The sequence below is a fragment of the Eschscholzia californica genome, unplaced genomic scaffold, assembly GCF_041429995.1.
Source record: "Eschscholzia californica isolate CP2 unplaced genomic scaffold, dmEscCali1.0.p SCAF_4, whole genome shotgun sequence".
NCBI lineage: Eukaryota > Viridiplantae > Streptophyta > Magnoliopsida > Ranunculales > Papaveraceae > Eschscholzia > Eschscholzia californica.
In genome coordinates, this window is record NW_028238461.1 from 48276633 (window position 1) to 48300771 (window position 24139).

At 36.7% G+C, this 24139-nt stretch overlaps 2 protein-coding genes across 2 annotated transcripts; both read left to right on the top strand.

Annotated features, from left to right (window-relative positions):
* Positions 1 to 2616: 2616 nt before the first annotated feature.
* Positions 2617 to 20663, top strand: LOC147545503 (folylpolyglutamate synthase-like). Its single transcript, XM_086673400.1, has 17 exons — positions 2617 to 2843; positions 12339 to 12504; positions 12717 to 12895; positions 13677 to 13742; positions 14128 to 14237; positions 14569 to 14629; positions 15112 to 15195; positions 15499 to 15555; positions 15703 to 15763; positions 16135 to 16181; positions 16321 to 16398; positions 17228 to 17386; positions 18557 to 18883; positions 19023 to 19101; positions 19190 to 19342; positions 19604 to 19797; positions 20307 to 20663. The coding sequence occupies exons 2-17, from the start codon at positions 12354 to 12356 to the stop codon at positions 20367 to 20369; spliced, it is 1869 nt and encodes a 622-aa protein (XP_086529526.1). The 5' UTR covers positions 2617 to 2843; positions 12339 to 12353; the 3' UTR covers positions 20370 to 20663.
* A 951-nt stretch (positions 20664 to 21614) lies between these two features.
* On the top strand, positions 21615 to 23393 carry LOC147545504 (Transducin/WD40 repeat-like superfamily protein). The gene has a single exon (XM_086673401.1). The coding sequence runs from the start codon at positions 21802 to 21804 to the stop codon at positions 23011 to 23013; it is 1212 nt and encodes a 403-aa protein (XP_086529527.1). The 5' UTR covers positions 21615 to 21801; the 3' UTR covers positions 23014 to 23393.
* Positions 23394 to 24139: the final 746 nt, after the last annotated feature.

Below are 24139 nucleotides of genomic sequence, written 5' to 3' on the forward strand. Positions count from 1 at the left end.
ATTCCCTCAGAAAGGGGTAATAGCAAATCCAGTGGGAGGTGGGTTTGTGATTCACATTCCTCCGGAATCACATATATTAATATTTATTGATAAATATATCCTTAACAAAATATTGAATTACCAATTTTATTTTTTTGTAAAATTTGGTATTAATAAGTACTATTTATGTTTATGAATAAAATTTAATTTTAGATAAATTTCTATTTAGGTTTACGAACAAAATTTTATTTTAGATAAATTTTTATTAAGATATTTATTTATTATCTTTAAATTCTAACCCTTTGATGTATCGTGTTATTATTTCATACCTACCAATTTGAAAAAATAATACGGATTTTAATATATTACAAAGTTGATGTGTGTCTATATAATAAAACAGAAGGGAAAAACTTGATTGGGATATACATCCTTTTTTAATAAAGGATATTATTATCTAGAAGCCCTTCCCAATTTAAAATATAGTCCTTTGTAGAAACAACACCTATTTAAAAAAACAACTATGTCTTTCTTAGAAATAAAATAATTAATTTACGAAAAAAAAAATATATTGCAAGAGTTAAAAAAAGAAAGAAATTGAAATCTCTCTCAATAAAACAATAACTAATTTAAAAAAATGAAACAAAAGAAAATAAACAATAAGTAAAATACCAAAAAATTAGGGTATCCACAATATAGCAATAATAAATATGAAATGTCGTGAAATTTGATTTGTACAATGGTTCGTGCCCTAGGGCACGTGATATACCCTACTAAATAACAAAATGCTCACTGGGACAAACATCTTTTTTCTTAATAAAAGATATTACTTAGAAGTCCTTCCCAAAATTTAAAATATAGTCATTTTTAGAAATAAAATAACTGGAAATAAATAAATGTGTCCTTCTTAGAAATAAAATAATAATTTAAGAAAATAGGAAACAAATATATTCCAAGGATTAAAAAAGAAATTAAAATCTCTCACTTCTTCAACAATATAACTAATAAAAAAACACACAAAAAATTAAGCAATAAGTAGAATACCAAAAAATTAGGATATCCACAATATAGGAATAATAAATATAGAAAGTTGTCAATTTTTCTTTTGTATTGATAAGCAGATTAAGGGCCCAACCCATTACCCTAAACACTTGACACTTAACCCCATCCTTTTCGTGCCATAGGACACGGGATATACCTTAGTTTTATGCTAAAAAAAAGTTGATGTGTATTTTATGTAGTTTAAGTAAGGATAAAAGTGAACTTTTACAAATATTTACATTCATATTCCTATACGAACCAAACACCTAATTAGGAATATGTCAGGAATCAAATTCTCATTCCTGGTCAAACCAAACATCAAACTACAGTATTTTGGTTCCCAGAAATCACGTTACGGGAATGTGATTCCCATGAATCACATTTCATTCCTGCGCGCCAAACATGGCTCTAGGGTTTTGGAGTTTATGTCAACATTATCGACCACTTGATCTACCAAATGTTAACAGATGTTAGAACTAAAGTTATCTCGCTAGAATTTTATCAATATTCACTAGTTAGATGTCACCATATCCCAAACTAGATAAGTTCTAACGAGGATTCTCCTCGATAGAGCGAGGAAAAAAAGAGAATGAGAAAAAAATAAAGAGAGATGAGAGGGGAAGAAAAAGAAGAGAGGGAGATAGAAGTGGTGGTGATGGTTGCGGTGGTAGTGTTCGGATGTGGTGGTGGTACTAGTGGTCCGAAGTGGTAGTAGAAAATGAAGATTATGGAGCAAAAAAGACAAATAAAATTGACATCTGACTCAAAACAAACTTTTCGTAAGTCAGATTTAATTGACTAAAATATTTATTTTCTAATACTCCATCTTGGAAGCCCCAAAGCGGAGTGGAGGAGTCTTCAATAGTTCCGGAAAAATAAGATTGTCAACTGATATTCGACATCCGAACTGTATTCGTATTCGATTTTTAAAAAAAAATATCTGAAATTTCGAATATCGGTTACGGATCCAGATATTCCTGATTGGATATTTTCTTATTGGATACGAATACGGATACACCAATATCCGATAAGTAATATATAAAAATAAAAAAAATTGATATTTTATTAATAATAATATAAAAAAAGTATACCTAACTCGCCTTCTGAGACTCCCGCTTGAACTACCTGTGAGACAACAAGGGTTTCTCTCTCTTCTCACATGTTCAATCACGTGGAGAGAAAAATTCTTGTTTCTCTCACAGACAGTTCAAGTGGGAGTCCAAGAAAGCGGGTCATGTAGACTTGTTGTAATAATATAGACAATAAATGGTGGAGATTTATTGTTTAGATCAATCGGTTAAAAATTTAGTAATAATTTTATTATGTTTCAGATATAGCATATTGTCGAATGCCCGTTGATAATATCAGAGTCAAATTCAGATATTGATATATAATATTCGTCGAATAACTATCAGTTATCGAATATCGAATAGCTTATCAGACTTCGAACACATATATACCTATTAACCTATATCTCATTTTTTTTTTTTTTTTGTTGAAAGAACCTATATCTCATTTGATAAGCTAACATTTAGACCCTAATTGTCCTTTTAAAAAAACGGCTAGGTAGATAGACCACGTTTTTTGTGCAAAGATAACAGTCACGTGCATCACATGTGACTAAAGACAGGCACGCACCCAGATTCCGTTAGTGGTGAGTTTGTCAGAGGGCACGTTGGTCAATGTGTGTCTGCTATTTGAGGCTCTCCATTGGCGCACACGACCACCATCACCCCAAAGAGTCACAGGAGAGAGAGAGAGTGAGAGAGTAGAAAAGAATGGCGGGAAAGCTCTAGGAGGAGGAGGTTTGCGGCGGCCGGAATTAGGTGAATCAACTTACAAAACCCTCTTCTTTCTCTCTCTCTACTATTTTTCTTACTCTTTTTGTTCTATATTGCTATTTGATTTGATTTCTACTCTGCTTAATCTGTCAAAAGAGGAACTCCTTTTTCTTCATAATTTAGTACTAATTTAGTTCATTGTCTATTGAGATCTTCTTATTTTCAAATATGGGGTATTGTTAATTCTTACTGAATTTGTAAGATATGGGGTAGAACCCAATCTTGAAATGTGTAAAGAAACACTTATTCTTTAAATCTGTACTGAAAGAATAAGTGCTTATTTCTTTAGTCTTCACTCATGCTTTTGGATTAGTTTTACTTATTTGGTTCTATCCTCGATTAGATCTCTTCAAAATAGAAGTTTTATATTAGTAGTAAAATGGTGCTTTTTTTAAGATTCTAAAATCTGAAGTTTGAATTAATTTCCAATGCATATCTTCATAATTGGAAAATGCTTCTTTCACTCACTAAGTAAGAGTTGCTCCACGAGGTGAGGTGACATTCTGTAAGCCATAGATTCGAAACATTGAGATCCGTCATCCGATATTAGAAAGTGAATACTGAAGAGTAACAAACATGATTATGTAATTAACATATTATTAGGGGTAAGTAAGGTTCCCCGTTATCTATCTAATGGAGCTAGATCTTTAAGAAGTCCCCGTCCGGAATGTGTCATTTCAACTATGAAATAAAGACTAAATTCGAGAAGAACACTTGTTTTAAGACTTGATTCTATTGAAGAGATAAAAGTACAATAAACTCATGTTAATTAAGTGAGATACACATAAATCTGAGTCAGACTCATATTTAGATTCATTAAAGAATAAATACCATCTTAGTCTAAACTTTAACCATTCGAAATAGTACTTATATTTAATAACTTTTGAAGTTATTTGAATTCTCTTAGTTGAGGGATAGGTTTCTCGTTGCAAGTTTCCTGGTGAAAGAGAGTAAAGTTATATCCTTGATCTGGTCGATTTGAAGAGAGAACTGAAGGGTTTTCACCTAGTGTATCTCATACACCTAATTGTCTATTAGTGTTGGTAGCGGAATCTCAAACATCATATGTTTAACACTAATCCAGGATCTATACATGAACATACCAATGAACTAGATTGGAAAGAAGATTACCTCTTAATCGCTTTCCCACGAACTAAATTCCGATCAGTATTCGGAAGATAAGAGCTCCAAGTGTAGCTCCTCTACTTGAGACACCGAATAATGACTTGAACTCCCTCCTTTCAGTCAGCTAGGACCTTCTTGAAGGTTGAGATGAAGAACTCCTTCTTCTTGACTAGATACTTGAGAAAACTCCTTTTCTCTCTCTCTCTCTGAGATGTATATTCTGAAACTCTTTCAGACTTGGGAAATTTCTCTCTTGAAATTGCCTCTCTCTTTAGGTTGTATAATTAGGTATATATAGAATTCCCTAGAAGAGGTATTAGACTCAAACTAGGATTCCATAAACCTAATTATTAGGCAACACCCAAAATACCCTCCATTGGGTCACTTAAGTGTGGCCGGCCAACATAGCCCTTTATGGGCTTCCTTGGCCGGCCCACTTAGGGCCTAGCCGGCCATCACATGGCCGGCCCTATTGCCTTGGCCGGCCATCACATGGCCGGCTTTCCTAAAGCCATTCCGGGCCTCCCTTTTGGGCCCGGACATGTTTATCCCTTTCGGACTTCTCCGAATCTTTCTGGACTTACCAATAACGGATCCAATCCACTTATTTGCCATTTCCCATCTAGTCAATTCTCTCCGTTCAAATCATTATTCTGTTGTGTAACCCTTGTAGGATCCGGTCTATGTTAGCCGCGAATCAACTCTTGATTCGACGATCGTAGTTGGCTTCTAGCTAAGCATTACGACCCCTAATTGGACCGGACTAATGATCTTCCGAATAAGGTCATTAAGATCCTAATAGCCAAATTGCACGCATTGCATCCTTGGTCGAAGGACACTCCTTCGGAAGGATACCATTCCTTCAGACTTCAGGCACCATATCCTTCAGTCTCCCACTTGTACTTAGAACAAGTGCAATGCTCGATTCCCATGTTTTTTCGTATCTCATCTGATATGTCATATTTATCAGACTCTCTTGATCCCGAGAACAACTTCCAATCCAAACGATTAACTCTTAATCCGTTTGAGCACGGCCATGCATTTTTCAGTTGTTACTCATCAAGTGGCCCGGAGATACTTTATCCTGATTTTACTCAGGAAAACATAATCCATTCTTGTACTCCCACTCAATTTCATGTCTATCCTGTCTCCCCCAGTATGCCGCTTTTATAACCACTTTTTACGGATGGCGTTTGACGGTACCAAAGTTCGACATTCCTTCCATAAACTGAGTGAGTACTCATGTTTTGAGGAATCTCTCCAATTTGCTTGAATGAGAGTTATGACACCTTATAACTTCAACTCTTGAAGTACTCTCATCCGGCGGGTTTCCAGTGTATCATCAACTCTTGATATACACCCATGAAGTTGACCTTTGAATACTCCTATTCCCATAGCCCAAGAAACAGCGCTATCTTGTCAAACACTCATGCTAGTCTTCATAAGTCATTATTGTCCAACTAATGACCTGGACTAGGGATAGTAGGATGATGTGCTTCCATGTTCACTTAGTAGGGTTTCTTTCATTAGATCACGTATCTAATAAACCTACCTGGAACACTCCATCCTTTTGGACTGTCGTCTAAATTCTAAACCACAATTTAGATGACGAAATAAACCCAGTTTATTTCGGATAACAAGAGTTTGTAAAATTTGAGCACCCGCGTGAACTCCTTCACGTTCTCAATTTTACAAGTCTTTTTAGGATTCTCCTCCTGGATCCTAATTCCTTAGACCCGAGCATCTCATGATCGTTCTAAGGTGACAGTTTAGTTTTCCTTTTCACTTCGCTTTGTAATTATCTTGCTTTCGAACTCTTCGTAAGCCGTTACGATATTATCAGTTTTCTCCCACTGAAATTAGTACTTCCCAAGTTCTAATTTTACTTTCTTATCTAGTAGAGTTAAGCAACGACTCCCAGCATGGAAAACTCTTTCCCATCTGTTAGCCCTTCCTAAAAGATTCCTATCTTTATTTTCGGAAGATTACTTTTATGACTTTCTTCAATCTTCTGACTTGTATGGGCGACGACATCTTTTCGTACTCCAAGTACCTTCTAGATGTACGGGTAAACAACAATCATCTCATGATCGTTCTTATGTTTTCCTAACATAAGTGTCTCTCCTGTGTTTTTCACGGGAGTTGGGTAGAATTTCTCTCTCAGAGAACTTCTTATTCAGACCTCTCCAAAACTCCTTTTGAACGAGTCTTTATCATCTAAAGTCTATCTCCATAGACTTCTGACGCCCATGGTTAATTCACCCTCGTCTTCTTGTCCTTTCTTGTATGTCTCCCACATACAGGACTCCTGAAACAACTCTTGTTTCACTCCCACTTACCTTCTTGTCTCACAAGATTCAACCATTCTTACTCTTATCTCTTTGGATTTCCGATCCAATTTCAGAGTGGTTTCTGCTATAGTTCTTATGAATCTTCCCAAGATTCATTGGGGTTTTTGAGCAACCTTCTTAACTCCTTAAGAAGTTTCTAGGCGATCGTCTCTTGAACCATTCAAGTCGACATCCCTTGTCACGTAAGACGAGTAACTCTTACTCTCTTTCGTTTTAAGGCAAGTAACTCCTTACTTCCTCTTGTTGCTCTTTATCGAATCCCATTCGATTTTTCCTCCCACTTGTCTTCTTTAGAAGGACCCTCCTTTTAATGAAGACACCATCGAGAGCAACAATCTCATTGTGTTCCGATGTTTGGCGAGAAAACCCCGTTCTTCTTCTTGAAGAACTTATGTCTAAAACTCTTTTAGACATTGGAATAATTGATAATTTTAGAACTCCTTCTAAAACGATATCCATATTCGAATGGACTCAATTATTCACTATAGCTTTTAGGTTTTTTAGTGGTTTGGCAGATACATATTAGACTTTGTGTTTTGGAAGACTGATGACTATCGGACTCATGATCTCATCATGCTCTTTTAGTCATCCCGATCCACTTCTCGATTTTGGATTTGTTTCTAAAACTCCTCCACAATCAAGTTCTACGTCCATTCTAATCACACTAATCGCAGACTTTCATGTCCAACATTGTTTTCTACGATTAACTGAACTCTTGTACTCTTACAAGATTTAGAATGACTAAGTCGGATCGTTCGTTAAAATTCACTTAAAAGTTAGATAGGCTCCTTTAAGAACATCATAAAATATCTCATATTTTATTCACTCCCATAATCTCATTACAGAGTCAATGTTCTAAAAAGAAAAAGAAATACTAAAACTACTTTAAAGTATTGCCTATCGAGTCTATGATCCTTCTTGAGCTTTTCCAGCAACTCTTGCCTTTTTCAGCTTTCGACAGGTTCATCTCCTCTTCAATAAATACTCAGCTCCCTCTCGCTCCTGTCATTCATAATGATAAGAGTCTTTTAGGTATCGCATACCTTGAGGAATGTGTATTTAATTGAATAACTTTTAATAATTTTTACCTTGACCGGAACTCCCAGCTCCGTTGTTTTGTTCTTCCAAAAAACGCGGGCAATCTCTTAATCGAATATAAGATGTACTACCGCACACAAGACATCTCTTGTTAGGAAGGATGGTTCTGGGTCTTGGTGCTTTCTTGCCCATTCTCCTCCCAGACGGCTTCCTTCTCCTAACGTCTTCCGTTCCCGTATTTACTGTCTCCTGAATTCCTAGAATCTCTTCTAGAGTTTCAGGGGTGCTGAAACCACTTTCAGCAACTTCCAGAATCGCCAGTAGACTTTCGAAGGATACCCGTCCAAACTTATCTTCAAAGTTTGTAACCACATCCTTAAACCTTTCATCCAATGAATTCAGGATCATGTCAACCGCCAGTTCGACTGGCATAGGAGACCCCATCCATTCCATGTCTTTGAGGTGATCTATCATCTCCAAAACATGATAACGAACTGGTTTCCCTTTCTCCAGTCGCATCCCCAGTAACACCATTCTGATTCTAAATCTTTCTATTCGACATTGTGTTCTAAACACATCTCTTAGATGTCGAATAATGGTGTATGCCTCCATTTCAATGAACATATCTATATATTTTCTTTCCATGGCCATTAGCATTAAACCGGTTACTGGCGCTGACTTCCTTCGAATGTCGTCTACTTGCTTACGTTCTTCATCAGAAGAAGTTTCTGAAAGCACGGGGATCGGAATGTCCAATATTTCTGCGCTTTTTCCTAGAACCTTTCTTAGGTTCCTCTCCCATTGAACGAAGTTGGTGTCGTTCAATTTCTCAAGTATGGTGTAGAGGTTGAAGATGGTTGTTGTCATAATTAAACTACATGTAAGAAATGCGAAAGTGATTAAACTTGTTATCCTGGCAATTTTCCTAATTTGCCTATATTATTCTACTTTTGTTGTCCCCTTAGAATAATATAATTCCAAGATCCCATTCCTGTGAAGCTAAGCGTACTTTGGCACTGCCCTTAACTCCACCCTCCTGGGTGAGTAACTCCTTACTGATCATATCTCATATGATTCTTGGTTAACGATTTAAACATTAAATCGTCCTTTAGCCTCGAAATCCAAAACCCTTTTGCTGATTCGTTTGAGAATAACCATTTAGACATGTAGACCTCTTCATAGATCTACCCGTATTGTCCCGAGGTAAAAGATGGCACCCTGCTTTGGCATGACCCACCATCGATGAACAAGGGCTCAACAGGTGTCTTAATCTGGGTAGGCTTTACTCAAAATTCTTTTTGGGACTTATTACGTAATTTATCAAGTTGCGTTACTGTGAACTCTTGCATAACCATTCATGATTTATTACGTAAAAGTTTATGTGGGTTTGCGTAATGATTTGTTAAATCTTAGTATTACCCCTTAAAAGATCCCATCTTTTAAGTTTATTTCTTGTTCGCCTATGGTTCGATTGGATTCATATCCAAGAACCTCTATTGACTACTCCCACTTGAACCATGATCTCATCATTCAGTTCGTCAATAGAATCTAAGACCCTATACTCTAAGTATTATTCGGGCACAACTCCTTGCGCTTAGAACAAGAAACGATAATCCTATCTAAAGGTATACTATTCTACGCAATCACATATATCCATACATACAAAAATATGACAATCATAATAAATAAAGTATGTATCCTAGATTCGTTTCTAGGTTTTGCTATCGCATAGCTATTCGTGGGAATTTGTGACATCTCTATGTCTAATGTTTCTAAAGTTTCGTATTCTCAATACTCAAACTAAAACATTATGTTTCTTCCTTAATTGTTTCCAAAATCAAAATAAGGAAAAACTCCGTTTGGGTACTCTACTAACCCGGGTCTAAGTCGGAAAAATTATGCTCGGAACCGGGAGAAAAGTCTGAAAAACTCCCTTTTAGATCATGGCCCAAAAGGCCTTTGAGTCTCACTCAAAAAGATCTGAGTCAACCCTGCTCAAAGCCCCTTGACTGGTTTCTGGTCAACTCTTGACTCAGCCCAGTCAAGGTCCGGTCCTAGAGACAGCACCTTCCTGCCGTGCTATGTCTCTCGGGCAGACGCGTCCTAGCCCAGCTAGACGCTTCTGTCCTAGGACAGACCATAGACATCTCGGATGAGATGTCTAGGATGCGTCCTGGTCGCGTCCCAGACGCGTCCAGGCCATCGGGTCGCTGCATATGCCTCTCGGATGCTTAATCCGAGAGCTGTTGGAACTCCCAGACGCGTCCCCGACGTGTCTGGTCTCGGGACAGCACACGTGCCGTCTCGGATTTTTGGTCCGAGATGCACCCGTGCCCCACAGTCGCGTCCCAGACGCTTCTGTGCACAGACGGCTAGGCCATCCCATCTGGGATGCCTTCTGGACGCGTCCAGACGCGTCCCAGACGCTTCTGGATGCTCCGGTCGCATCCGAGTTGCGTCTGGAAGCTTCCAGTCGCATCCGAGATGCTTCTGGTTGCTCCAGACGCATCCTCGATGCATCCGGACGCCCGTCCAGTGTCTCGGTCCTAGACCGAGACTCTAAATAGGTTCCTCGAGCGCGTCCCAGACGCGTCAAGGATATCCGAGACGCTCCTGTCTCGGAATCCTATTCCGTCTCGGACTGGGATGTCCCAGACGCGTCCCACGCGCTGGGACGTCCGAGACCCGAGAGTCTCGGACTCCTAGTCCGTGTTGGACTGGGATTCCCAGACGCGTCCTAGACGCTCTGGGACGTCCGAGACCCGAGAGTCTCGGACTCCTAGTCCAGCTCGGACTAGGATTCCCGGTCCTTCACGGACTGGGATTTCCAGTCCGTGTCCCTGTCTGTCTCGGACTGTCTGTCCGAGACGTGCTGGTCCGGCCCGGACGCGTCCTGGACGCGTCCTGGCCGGTCCGGCCAGTAGGGTTTCCATGTTTTTTGGAAAATCCTGCCGTTCCAACTTCTTTTTCTTTTCTTTCTTTCTGTTCCAGCTGCTGTTAGGTACTGTTTTTGATCAAATCATCAACCAATCTTCATGGTTTTGATGATTTTTGTCAAAATTCTAAAACCCTAACACTTGTTTATGAAAACTCTTTTCATAAAACTTTGTTTCTAGTGTTTCTAGGTCATGAATCTCATCCAAAACCCTAATTTGATCTCATCAAACTTATGTTTAAATCTCTATTCAAACATTAAAACACTAATATCTAGTTGTTCAAGTATGAATCTAATTCATCTAGTCAAAGATAGTTCATGCAAACGGCTCGTGATGCCACTGAAGGGTTTTCACCTAGTGTATCTCATACACCTAATTGTCTATTAGTGTTGGTAGCGGAATCTCAAACATCATATGTTTAACACTAATCCAGGATCTATACATGAACATACCAATGAACTAGATTGGAAAGAAGATTACCTCTTAATCGCTTTCCCACGAACTAAATTCCGATCAGTATTCGGAAGATAAGAGCTCCAAGTGTAGCTCCTCTACTTGAGACACCGAATAATGACTTGAACTCCCTCCTTTCAGTCAGCTAGGACCTTCTTGAAGGTTGAGATGAAGAACTCCTTCTTCTTGACTAGATACTTGAGAAAACTCCTTTTCTCTCTCTCTCTCTGAGATGTATATTCTGAAACTCTTTCAGACTTGGGAAATTTCTCTCTTGAAATTGCCTCTCTCTTTAGGTTGTATAATTAGGTATATATAGAATTCCCTAGAAGAGGTATTAGACTCAAACTAGGATTCCATAAACCTAATTATTAGGCAACACCCAAAATACCCTCCATTGGGTCACTTAAGTGTGGCCGGCCAACATAGCCCTTTATGGGCTTCCTTGGCCGGCCCACTTAGGGCCTAGCCGGCCATCACATGGCCGGCCCTATTGCCTTGGCCGGCCATCACATGGCCGGCTTTCCTAAAGCCATTCCGGGCCTCCCTTTTGGGCCCGGACATGTTTATCCCTTTCGGACTTCTCCGAATCTTTCTGGACTTACCAATAACGGATCCAATCCACTTATTTGCCATTTCCCATCTAGTCAATTCTCTCCGTTCAAATCATTATTCTGTTGTGTAACCCTTGTAGGATCCGGTCTATGTTAGCCGCGAATCAACTCTTGATTCGACGATCGTAGTTGGCTTCTAGCTAAGCATTACGACCCCTAATTGGACCGGACTAATGATCTTCCGAATAAGGTCATTAAGATCCTAATAGCCAAATTGCACGCATTGCATCCTTGGTCGAAGGACACTCCTTCGGAAGGATACCATTCCTTCAGACTTCAGGCACCATATCCTTCAAGAACGTCAGTTATGTATGTGAAATGGGGGGGTAATAAGTCATTTCATACGTATTATACTAAAATAACAACTAATGAAAACTATATTAACTTAAAGTTAGAAACTTCAAGATGTAGAGTCCTCTATCTTGTTGAGTATTTACATTAGCGGATCAAAGACGTTAAAATTATCAAAGAAGAACAGAAGATTAGTTTGCCGGGGATAATATTTGAATTTCAAAAGAAACTAGTGTACGATGTTCTCCTTTGGGTCTAAACCGCCCAATGTTCAAATTTTCCAGCAAGATGACTGATGATTGAGATTCTTAGGTGGATTGTCTATCAGTGGATTTGGGAATAAAGTTAAGGTCGTAAACCAATTGATTCCATTTTTAGAGCAGTGTCTCTCTCGTGATGGAATCAATGGCTCACAAAGAGTTACGAGTAACTCCTACAAGAACTCAGTATATGCAAGTCCAAATTTTGAAAGGTTTTAAGTTCTCTACTTTCTTTAGGAACAATTTTTTTTTTTTTTTTTTTCATTTTGGTTCGTGACTACATAAGTAATAATCTATGCATGCTAAAGTTTTTGAAAAATCTTGATTATTATATTTTCTAAGAGACTATCTTCTTGGTCTATAATTGGCCTTGTTCTTACTAAACCCAAAAATAAAAATTTACATTTTGCAGGCTTGATGTTTACTCATGCTTGTCCACGCAAATTCTTCTTTGAAGTATGAGAGATCTGCTATTCTCCCCTTCTATAGGCGTAGGTGGCACCAACTCTCCCCCAGAACGTCTCAGAGGATTGCATGTTTGCCTGTTTGCCTAGAGACGCATGATCAAGTACTGCCAAGTAAGCCCACCTTTCTAACTTAAGTGAAACATATGCATTAAGAAGTGTTTGTAGTCGTACATATCTACTTTTTGTGTAAACTAATATCGAAACCCCTTTCCCATTTAATGCTATGAGTACAGTTCACCATATGCTTGGAAAATTACTTAATACTTTTGTTTGTTTAAAGGGGTCGTTTAAGGTTGAATCATTGAGCTTCCTTATTTGCACAGCAATCAAAAAAATGGCAAGTGGTGGAGTGCTCGATGCAAAGCAGGACTTGCTTCTTTCTTCTTCATATGAATCTGCCATGGAAGCACTTTCCTCTCTTATTACTCGTAAAAGACGTGGAGACAAGTCAAATATAGGCGGTAAATTTGGAAAATTGGAGAGGATGGAAAAGTATCTTCAGGTAAACTTTGTTACAGTAACCCAGCTTTTGAGACCGATTGTCTTAGTTTCTTCGACCATTGCAAAGTGCAACCCGTATAACAAAACACCAAAAGATATTTGTGTTGGATAATGAGAACGGAAAATCTTGCAGTGTTGCACATACCCTTCGTTTGGAAATCTTCAAATTATAGACCCCTTTTTCAGTTACCATATTAGTTATGTGACAGGATATTAAGTGGTGGACACTGAAATAGTCAATCTCTCCCTATATAAACAGAAATAGACATCCTTCACAAAAAATAGAAAAAAGACCCAAGTTGTGTGTGCCAGTTCATTTTAGTAAAACTCAATCTTTTCATTCTTGAAATGCTATGAAAAAGTTGGGGCCTTTCTCGGTCAATCGGTTCGGAGGCTAATCCAATTAAAAGAGGGTCCTGAAGGGACCTTTCTCTCATATAATGGTACTGATGAAGTGCCACTAAAGATGCACATGATTTATGTTTATTAGTATAGTATAGTATGGTTAACAGACATGGAGACCAGTTATCATCTTATAGGATTTTGATTCAATTTATGTTCCATACATTCTCTCAGAAATGGGGACTTGACTACTTTCAGTTATCTAGAGCGATTCATGTACCCATCTATATTAGTAATTATAACTGGCATACTGGGTTTAACCTGACATGTATCTGAGTTTCAGAATTTTAAATACTGTGATGTAATAGCCTGTATGATAGCTTTTCCTTATTTTATTTGAAACATGGGTGCTAGCAAAAGTGACTTTCTTGAGTTTACAGATACTAGGTTTGGAGGATCGTTTAGCTGGTCTCAAAATTATCCATGTTGCTGGAACAAAAGGAAAGGTATTGCCAGATGCCTAAGCTACATATCTTTTGTGGGTTTTGATTTCCATGGCACTGCTGTTATATTGTGTAAATACATATAGATATATAACTGTGTAAATACACAATATATCTTCTATATATGTGTGTCAGTGCGTGAAAAACCGTGTAGAGGTAGATTAAGGAGGGGTTGGTGAAAAATGGATCTCTTTAGCAATGATGCTGGCTCGTATAGACTATAGTGCATGTAACAGATGCTATTTTTATCTAACCAATAAACTTATTCACCTTTTCTTATTCTTTATCCATTTGGTGGAAGATATTATTTTTTTCCTTGAATTTGGTTTTGTCAATGCATCGTAGAGAACTTTTGAATGCAATCATGTCTCACAGATTTATATTTCAGGGTTCAACATGTACATTCTCTGAGGCCATTTTACGGGAATGTGGCTTTCGAACTGGACTATTCACCTCTCCGCATCTAATTGACGTTAGAGAAAGATTTCGAGTAGATGGGTAATTTCTGAAGCATTAAACATTTAGTGCTTATTTACACCCTAAAGATCCAATGTTGTCTTACACTCTTATTGCTCGATACAACTTTCTTCTGCCTCCCTATTAATGAACACTAGGTAGAAGCATTTTATCATTTTATATGAGGAGATTGTTTATCACTCGGTTGTCCTGTTCAAGCACTCAGTAAAATTGTTCAAGTTACAAAAAATACATTTTTAATTTTCCGGTTCAAGAGTAAACACGAATGAACTATTTGAACCTGCTCTAAACTTGATTAGTTATTTGAAGCCATTACTGTGTATTAGTGGGTATCTCCGAATTACTTGTGCAGGTTGGATATTTCAGAAGAAATCTTTCTACAATACTTTTGGGACTGTTGGCACCATTTGAAGGTACAAATTCTAGTTGGGTTCTTCACCTTTTTTCAGTACATCTTTTTTCACTACTATAGTTTCTAAAACCCTCTCTAGGTTGTCTCTACAAACTTCTGATTTTTCTGGAAGTGAGAATTTTGGCTCGAAAACTCCTCTGGGAGCTGCCTCTGAGACCTTTGGGTTCCTTCATTGTTGCTTCTAGGACTCTAATACTTATATACTTTTGCCTTGGTCTTAATTTTGTAATTTTCTTGGATGCTCTCAACCATATTTCCATCCATAGAGAAGTCATCATGGAAGTTAACAAATTACAGTAATCCACATTGGAAGCTAATAAATTTAGTTTACTAATAACATACTCAAATGAAATAATCTGATTCTTTTTAGAGCACTTTGCGTCACGGCTTCTTCTTCCCTCTATCTATTCATGTCTTCTTTTATGTTATGTAGAGAAAATATTTTGCAAGGGAAATGCGTTACTCAAAGTTTTCTATGTGCAGGAAAATGTTTCAGAGGACTTGCCAATGCCTCCACTCTTTCAGTTCCTAACAATATTAGCGTTTAAGATATTTATATGCGAACAGGTTAGTTGCTTAAGGAGTGTTTAGAGTTTTGCTTCATATTTGTCTATTAATTAACGGCGACAGACAGATGATTGATTTCTCCCCATCCTTGTTGCCATCATAGAATGGAGGGTAGACATTGGTATGCGACCGTGAACAAAACAAATATTTTCTAGCTTATTTAGATGAGCATTCATCTGTCCTATTGTTTCTTGCAACCTACTATACTGTCATATTGATCTAGAAAATTCCTATTCTACTTTTCTGTTATATAATCTTTATGTTTTAATAGTAATTCATGAGGGCTATGGTGGTTGCTTGTAGGTTGATGTTGCAATCATTGAAGTTGGTCTAGGAGGAAAGAGGGATTCAACTAATGTGGTATTTATTCATCTAGCTTTCCTTTTTCTCTTTTTATACATTCTTATCAACACTTTCCCGAGCATGAAGAAAATTATGTTTGGTGGTATTTTTGGTGTGTTCCTTGTTAAGTGAAGTCATCGCTAATTTGATCGTAAACATGAACAGATCAAAGAACCTGTTGTCTGTGGCATTGCTTCTTTAGGGATGGATCACGTCGAGACACTTGGTACGATGTTGTCTTTTAAAATTTCCTTTACTGGAATTAGTGGTTCAACTTTGTAACGTCACATTTAGCTCATTGACGAGACTAAATTTTCACGACAACAACAAAAATTGTATTGCCATATTGAGTTCTTGCCTTTATGCTAGCAATTCATCGTGCACTATCTCCCGTTTATACTCAACCACCTAGAAGATTTTTTATTTCTGAGTATTATTTTCTAGGATGTTAGGGGCTCTTGCTTTCTCATCCCTACAAATTTTTTGTTCAATTTTGTAAACATCATAAGTTTACGTTCATGAAAGTTGTTGACGAATATAACTTGAGTAGCAAGTATTATGTACATCGATTTGATACTTTTATGAAACCATATGCAGGAAATACCCTTGGTCAAATTGCAGCACACAAGGTTGGAATTTTTAAGGTATGCGTTGTTTCAACTAGCAAACTTCTAACTTTCTTTGAGTTATAAGTTATTTATTACAATAAATCAGTTTCGGGGTATTATGCTGTCTCGTTTTCAAGATATTATCTGAAATCGGTTGATTGTTCCTTCTTCAAAGCCTCACATCCCAGGATTCACTGTACCCCAACTTCCTGAGGCCATGGATGTTATCAAAGAGAAGGCTTCTGAATTGAAGGTAAGTCGTCTGATTTTGTATCCAATGTATATTATATCTCTGACACGCCTTAAAAAAAGGGGGGAAGAAATCAAAATAAGTGAAATTTTGTCAAAACTCCCTAGGCCAATTTTTATGGTAAAAAAGGATCCGTATTTCATCAACATTTTTAGCCTTGAGCTCCTTATATTAGATTTCTACGGGTTTGCACAAAATACGACTTGCACATAGTTTTTATTAATTTGCACAGGGATCCCAACTCCCAAGCCTAAAAAAATATTGGTATGTCTTTTAACGAAGACCAACGAGAAATTTTGTTTTTGGCTCAACTTCTTGAGAAAAAAATGTGAGATAAGATACCAAGATTTTGGGTCGACTGGCTTCACAGGTTGGGTTACACTGCAAAATTATTTTACTTGCATTTAATACTTTTTGTGTTTTAACGGCTTTGATTTAATAACAAGTGCCTTGACATAATGAGCTACTCAAATTTTTGTGAAGTTATAATAACTCACCTTCGATATTAATATTTTAATAATGTTGATTTATCTGATCAACAAACTTTTGTCGAACTGAGTAAATGACAATAGTCCCATTTTACTTGTCAATATCGAAGTTCAAAATCAGATACTGGCAGCAGTGCAATTTGTGTGACCTTTTCAAAGCTGCTAATTATTCTTTTGGGAAATGCTGCTGTGTTTCTTGAATATAGCAAATTTATGCCTTCCAACAATAGGCATCTAGTTTTATATTTCAAAGATATTTGCTTTAAGTTAGATTCAGATGTTCAATATTCAAGATTGATAATTGGTAGAAGTGTGTCACACTGATTGGTTCTAACTGATTGCAGGTTCCTTTGGAAGTGGTACCACCTCTTGATCCAAAACAGCTCACTGGATTAAAACTGAGCCTGTCTGGTGATCACCAATACACAAATGCTGCCCTTGCTGTTGCTCTTTGCAGATGTTGGCTTCAGAGAACAACAGGCCCAAAGGACATCTTCCAAAATGTTGGTCTAATTTTACCCACCTTCAACTATCGTTACTTTGATTTCTATTTTTATCAATTATCAAACAGAAGCCAGAACTGCAACAATTAGAAGTGGTTAGAAAAGCTAATTTAACTAATAGGTGTTAGGATTTTTTTTACTCGTTCTACTTAAAGGGATTTAGGGTTCTTGATGGAACATTAACCAACTGTGTTAACCAAGGGCGGACCTATATAAAGACTATCCCTGGCTGCAGCCAGGGATAGATTTCTATATTTTGGTATAAATGGCTAGGACTTTCATCAGGTGTTAAGTAGCTCAATTGGTCCTACATGGGTCCACCTGCACATCAGGTTGGGAGTTGGAGTCTCCCTCTACTGCTTCTGTTTTTTTAGTTTTGTGAAATAAAAACTACAATAATCACTGAAGAAATAACTATGTATCTAAGAACACTTTGTTTTTTTCTTTTATTTGCAATATAAATCTCAAACGTTTCAGTTAGATCTTGCACAGATTAGTGTAGATCTCGATAGATTTGTTATGGTCTCTAACATGAACAACTATAAATATATCGATATAAAATTTAATCTGCTAAAAGTTCATTAATTCAATTACATGTTAAATTTATCTAATTCTCATTATGTTTTAACATTTCGGCTCATAAAATCTGAAATCCGTATAACTTGAGTTTGGAATAACTAGCCGAAATAACCAGCCCCATCAATGGGCCATTTGACATCATCCATAATCTTTACCTAGCCAGGCCTAGGTTTCATTCCTGGCTCCGCCCTTGGTGTTAACTGCTTTCAGGGCAAGCTAACAGATAAAATTCACCCATTTTTGTGGTTTGTGTTTCATAAATTCATAGAGTTAGGGGGACATGAATCAGTGGACTGACAGAGTTTCTAGTGCTGGCATTGTCGTGGTGGATATTGAGACATACAGCACAGGATTAGCAACTTCTAATGTTGCTTAACTTTCCTGATTTGTTTAACATTCTTGCCAATACACCATCTTCGTTCTGTTCTAGATTGTCATCTCTAATGAAGAATATGGCTCCATTTCTAAGTATTAAACTTCAGGAAGCTAAATATCTTTAGTACTACTTCAACAGATGTAGATTTGTTCTTTAAAAGACTTTTTTGTCTTATCTATCTTTTCTAAATCCTAACTGCAAAGTTATAATTGCAGGGACAATTTGTATATTTGCCAGAGCCATTTCTCAGAGGTCTTGCTACTGCACGTCTTTCAGGACGGGCACAGATTTTCTACGACACTCCATCCAGAGCTTCCAACACATCAGAAATGAAAGAGAGTTCTTCTGGTGATCTGGTATTTTACTTAGATGGAGCTCACAGTCCTGAGAGTATGGAAGCTTGTGCTAGATGGTTCTCCAACACTGTAAAAGAAGATATGAGTTATTCGTCTGGGAATCCAAAACTTCAAGGACCACCACAAAATGGTTTTGTTCGAAGTGCAAGCGGAAATTTTGAGGGGTCAGAGAAATCCTCAAAGCAGGTAATATCTGTACAAGGAACTAAACTCAAATCAGTGTACTTTTTGATAAAAAATCCCTTTGTTTTTCTACTCCTTTTGTCATTTTGATTCATACGGTTCATCATAAAAATCAGTAGCGAACCCCTTTACTTTTCTCTAGATTCTTCTATTCAACTGCATGGAGGTGAGAGACCCTCAAGCTCTTCTTCCTAAGCTTGTCGATACTTGTGCTTCTTCAGGTATTGCTTCGTTTCAGAAAATTCATAACTCGGTTATGATATTTTCGTTAAGCTAACAGGAGACATGAACTTTTGGATATGTGATCAGGTGTTCATTTTTCGAAAGCCTTTTTTGTTCCAAGTATGTCAACATATAATAAGGTTACTTCCGCCTCCGTCATATCTTCAGACACCGCTCCGAAGGATTTATCATGGCAATTGACTCTCCAGAAAATCTGGGAGAACATAACCCATGGGAACGGTAAGAAGCTTTTGTCGTTTTACTATCTTAACCAGATTCTTATTTATTTATTATAGTCATTGCCTTTTGGTTGCCTGTCGATGAACTTTGCTTTTTTACTTTGATGAACTCGATTTGCTCGTTCTTCAACCTTTGACTTATCTAAGTAAATTTACCTATGTCATTCGTTAATTGAGCTAGCTGAAAATGTATGTTGTTTCCTTATCTCTGTATTTTTTTCTGATTACATTAGATTTTTTCTTGTGTCATGTGTGCTTTCAGATGCCGTTGTTGATGAGAACTCCAAAGCCGAAAGTCGGGAAACATTACCATCTTCTACGTTCCTCTGTAGACATCCTAATAATTGCAATCCCGAAGCTGAGAATCTTACATGCAGTGCAGTTATGCCTTCATTACCCTCGGCAATCAAATGGTTACGGGATAGTGCTAGGGAAAACCCTTCTCTGAGAATTCAGGTAAAAGAAACTAATCCTTCTCCAACTTTAGTACTTCCTTGATGGCTCGAACAAAATTTTAGTTCTCAAATCTACATATTCTTTTTTCCTTTTGGCATATTCTAGTTTGCTATCTTGTTCTCTTTCAAAATAGCTACTGTCTGTTTCGGCATTCTGTTTTTAATATAGACTGCATCTCAACCTCGGGCTCCGACTAGTCTGACACTTTATAATTGATTTGCCAGTGAGTCTAACCATTGAATTCTATTTATTGATTTAAAATCAAACCCCGCAAAGAGATCTTTATCATGCCCTAAAAGAAGAGCTGAGCATCTTCCAATTGTGACTAATCTTGGCTGCATATTCATGTGTAATATTCTTCCGTCTTCCAAAGTTTTCGACCATAGTCGTCCATTAACCTAAACAATCAGTTCAAAGTTGAACAGAAACGAAACGAATAGGCCTTTATTTTCAAGAGAGAACACCGGCGAAAACGTAAATATAATGTCTAATTTTGTTGGTATATTCAGGTACTGGTAACCGGATCACTCCATCTAGTTGGGGATGTATTGAAGCTCTTAAAGAGAGGATGATCAAGCTAAAAGTGGATTACTCTTTTTATTTATTTATTTATTTATTCGGAAGGCATTTGATTCATATATTTAAAAGTTTGACTTGTTTTAATCATCAAAAACATTGTTTTCAAGCAGCAAAAAATCCAGGTCTTATTGCTGTTTCTTGTTGTGGTTGTTGTGTTGATTGTCTGAAATTCGTTTATTATCTTCTTGGGATGATCATATGTGATTCATTACCGTTGTTGTATTATTTTTTACAAGGATTGATGTTGTATTTGAAACTTAAGTATCAATAAGAATGTATCAGATGAAGAAGTGTTCAATGAACATGGAAAAAATGTTAGTATTTTATAGTATCTAATCTTAATCACAGGTATGAACTTGTTCAGAAAAATTGCAGGTCTGAAGAGAATGCTGCAAGTTTTGGAAGAGGGTATCATTCATGCTCATATATTAACAACTACTCAGCACTCAGAGTGCCTATACTTCTTTAGCTAGTATGATGCTAGCATCGAACGAGTTTCAAAGACATCAAAGGGTTGATGAGAAATGGTGGTGGTGGTAGTGGTGGTGGGTTTAGGGTTGTGGTGTTGTATGCCTAATCATGTATATGTCTTTGCAAATGAAAACAACAAGACTTGTTGGAAACTCTGGTAAATGCTTACACTTTATTTCCGCTCTGGTATTTTAATAGTTTAAGTGTAATATTATTGAGAAATGTTAGTATTTGCCTAACTCACGCGGATTAGGTAGAAATTGTTCCGTATGACAACACTTAGGCAGGTCCATCATAGACTTCCAATTAAAAAAAAAAGAGTAACTACTTGAACGAGCTCTTTGGCTCGTATACGTATTTGGTAAGTCCATGATCCAACATTCCCATACAAAATATTATCATTTGCCAAAGACTCCTTGATCGAGTGGTGAAGCACTTGCTTAACTATCCTCGAGGTCAGGGGTTCGAGGCACTTGAGTTTCGAGCTCTCTAAAAAGCCTACTGACCTATACAAAAAAAAAAACAAAATGTTATAATTTACTTCGACCCTAAAACAAAAGTGTAAAAAGAAGACAAGTAAAGTTATGACTTGTGAGTCTCAAAGACTCAAAAAAGGATAAGCTTCCTCACCTAAGTAAAGAATCAAGATCCCTTTTTAGGTCTTGACCACCAAATTCCCAATAATTAAGAACCACATTTTTGTCAAATTAGCCGTTACACCTTCCCTCCTCATTTGAAAAAATATTAACCTCAAAAGAGAACACTTGCCCGCTCCTCAATCAATCTTTATATCTTCTTCCCCTCCAACGTCTCTCTTAAGCATTTCTTCTCTCTCTCTCTCTCTCTCTCTAAAATTCTCACCTATCTTTACTACCACTTCTCTCTCTTAGCCCACAACTTTTTTGCCAAACTCACAAACCAAGAGATACCCATTTTCAGAAATCATTAAAGATCATGGTTTTACTCACAAAAACTCTTGATTCAGAAACCAATCAATCAACACCATTGTTATCTGCAACTACAAACAGTAGTAGTGAATCTGATGAAAGTCCCCAAAACTCAACTCATTTCATGTTCAATGATGTTAAAAATCAATTTCCAAAACTACCCACTTCTGGATCTTATAGATCTTTAGCAGTTCTATCAGGTCATATAGGATCTGTTTCTTGTTTAGCTTTATGTGGTGAATTTGTTCTAAGTGCTTCACAAGGTAAAGATATAATAGTATGGCAACAACCAGATCTTAAAAAATTTGCTAAATTTGGTCATGGGGATGGAACTGTTAAAGCTCTTGTGACAGTTGGGAACAAAGTTTTCACTGCACATCAAGATAGTAGAATTAGGGTTTGGAAAGTATCAAGAAGTTCAGAGAACTTATTCAGACTTGTTTCAACATTACCAACTACTAAAGATTACTTAGGTAAGTTTATGAAACAAAGTAATTATGTTCAAACTAGAAGAAATCATAAAAGATTATGGATTGAACATGCTGATAGTATTTCTTGTTTAGCTGTTTATAATGGGTTAATTTACTCTGGGTCATGGGATAAAACCCTAAAAATATGGAGGGTATCTGATTTGAAGTGTTTAGAATCAATTAAGGCTCACGATGATGCCATTAATGGGTTAGTTGCAGAAAAGGGTAATCTTTATTCAGCATCTGCAGATGGAAAAATCAAAATTTGGAGTTATAATGAAGGAAAAAACTCTCATTTTTTAAAGAGAGTATTGGTAGGTCATAAAGATGTTTCTTTAAATTCTGTGATTGTTTGTGAAGATGGGAAATTTGTATATGGAGGTGGGTCAGATGGGTATATAATGGGTTGGGAAATTGATGAAGAAAATGGAAATTGGAAGTTAATTTGTGAAGTTAAAGCTCATAATATGTCTGTTTTATGTTTATGTTTAATGGGTAATTTTATTTGTAGTGGTTCAACTGATAAGAGTATTGGTATATGGAAGAGAGAGAAAAATGGTGAAATTAGTAATGTTGGATTTATGAGTGGTCATGAAGGACCTGTAAAATGTTTACAAGCTTCATTATATAGTGTTGGTGGTGGGTTTTTGCTTTATAGTGGAGGTCTTGATAGAAGTTTGAGGGTTTGGTGGGTACCCAAGGAAGAAAACTCTGCAAGTAGAGAGACAAAGAAACTTATCACAGAGTAAGAGAACAAGTTGATTGGGGATTCTTTTGGAGCATTCATTCCTTATTTGAAGTGTTTGTCATTGCTCCTATGTCTTAATAAATGGTCATGAAATTTGAAGTTTAGGGTTTTTTTATGTCAAGTGTGATATAGATTTAAGGTCATTGAGGTTTGGTTATTGTGAGAGTTTATCTTGTAGTCATTTGGAATTTGTTACATATTTTGAGTGTAAAGATACAAATCATATAGGACCAAGGGAGGGGTAAAAGGATTTGTGATTTTTTTTTTCTTATACTTTTGAAGGTTTTGAGTCTTGATTTAGTGGATAAAATGTAATTAGGAATGTCAGGGGTGCCATTAAATAATGAATAGAAGATTGATTTATTCTTTTTTTTAATTCAATTTATTATTGTATTTTGCTCTTCTATATGAAACCTATGGAGAAAGTTTTGATTTGTACCATGGATCAATTCGATTTCTAAATGCAGCTAATTACCTAATTCTTAGTATATAATTTTACATTGTATAAGGGAATTTGTTTGTGATTGATGATCAATGGTAGAGCAGAGAGTTAATTGAGTTCTTATGGATAGAATTTTTCTATTTGTTTCTTCATTGTTTATGGTCGGAGTCATGGAACATCAATTCATACCGGAAATTTGAAGAAAAAAAACACTTTGAGATGTATTATGAATTTATCAGATTATAAAATGAAAAGGCGAAACTGCGTCGTAGTTTTGGAGCACTAGTTCCTCATCAGATATGAGTTTTGGCTCTTCAATTTGTTCGAGGAGATCCTTTTCTCTCTATAGAATTTAGAATGTATAAAGATAAGAAAATGTTCCATGCTTGGATTTTGCTGTAAAGATAGAATATTTTACATAAACAAATACAACTATGTAACTCATTTTTGTACCTTCTTTATCACTTCACTTTTTTTCTCAAAAAGAATTATATTTCTACAATAAGTCACCGGCCAATAAAATTAACGCGTACATTTACCTTTTCTTTTTTTATACGATTCTTGACTCCTAAGGAATACTTACGCGGACAATTATATTCTTAAGTAGGGTTATTTATTTTTCTAAGTTGACAATTAGGTAAAGGACTTGCCCCCTCCCCTAGAAGCAATTCTTTTTTGTGTTCCT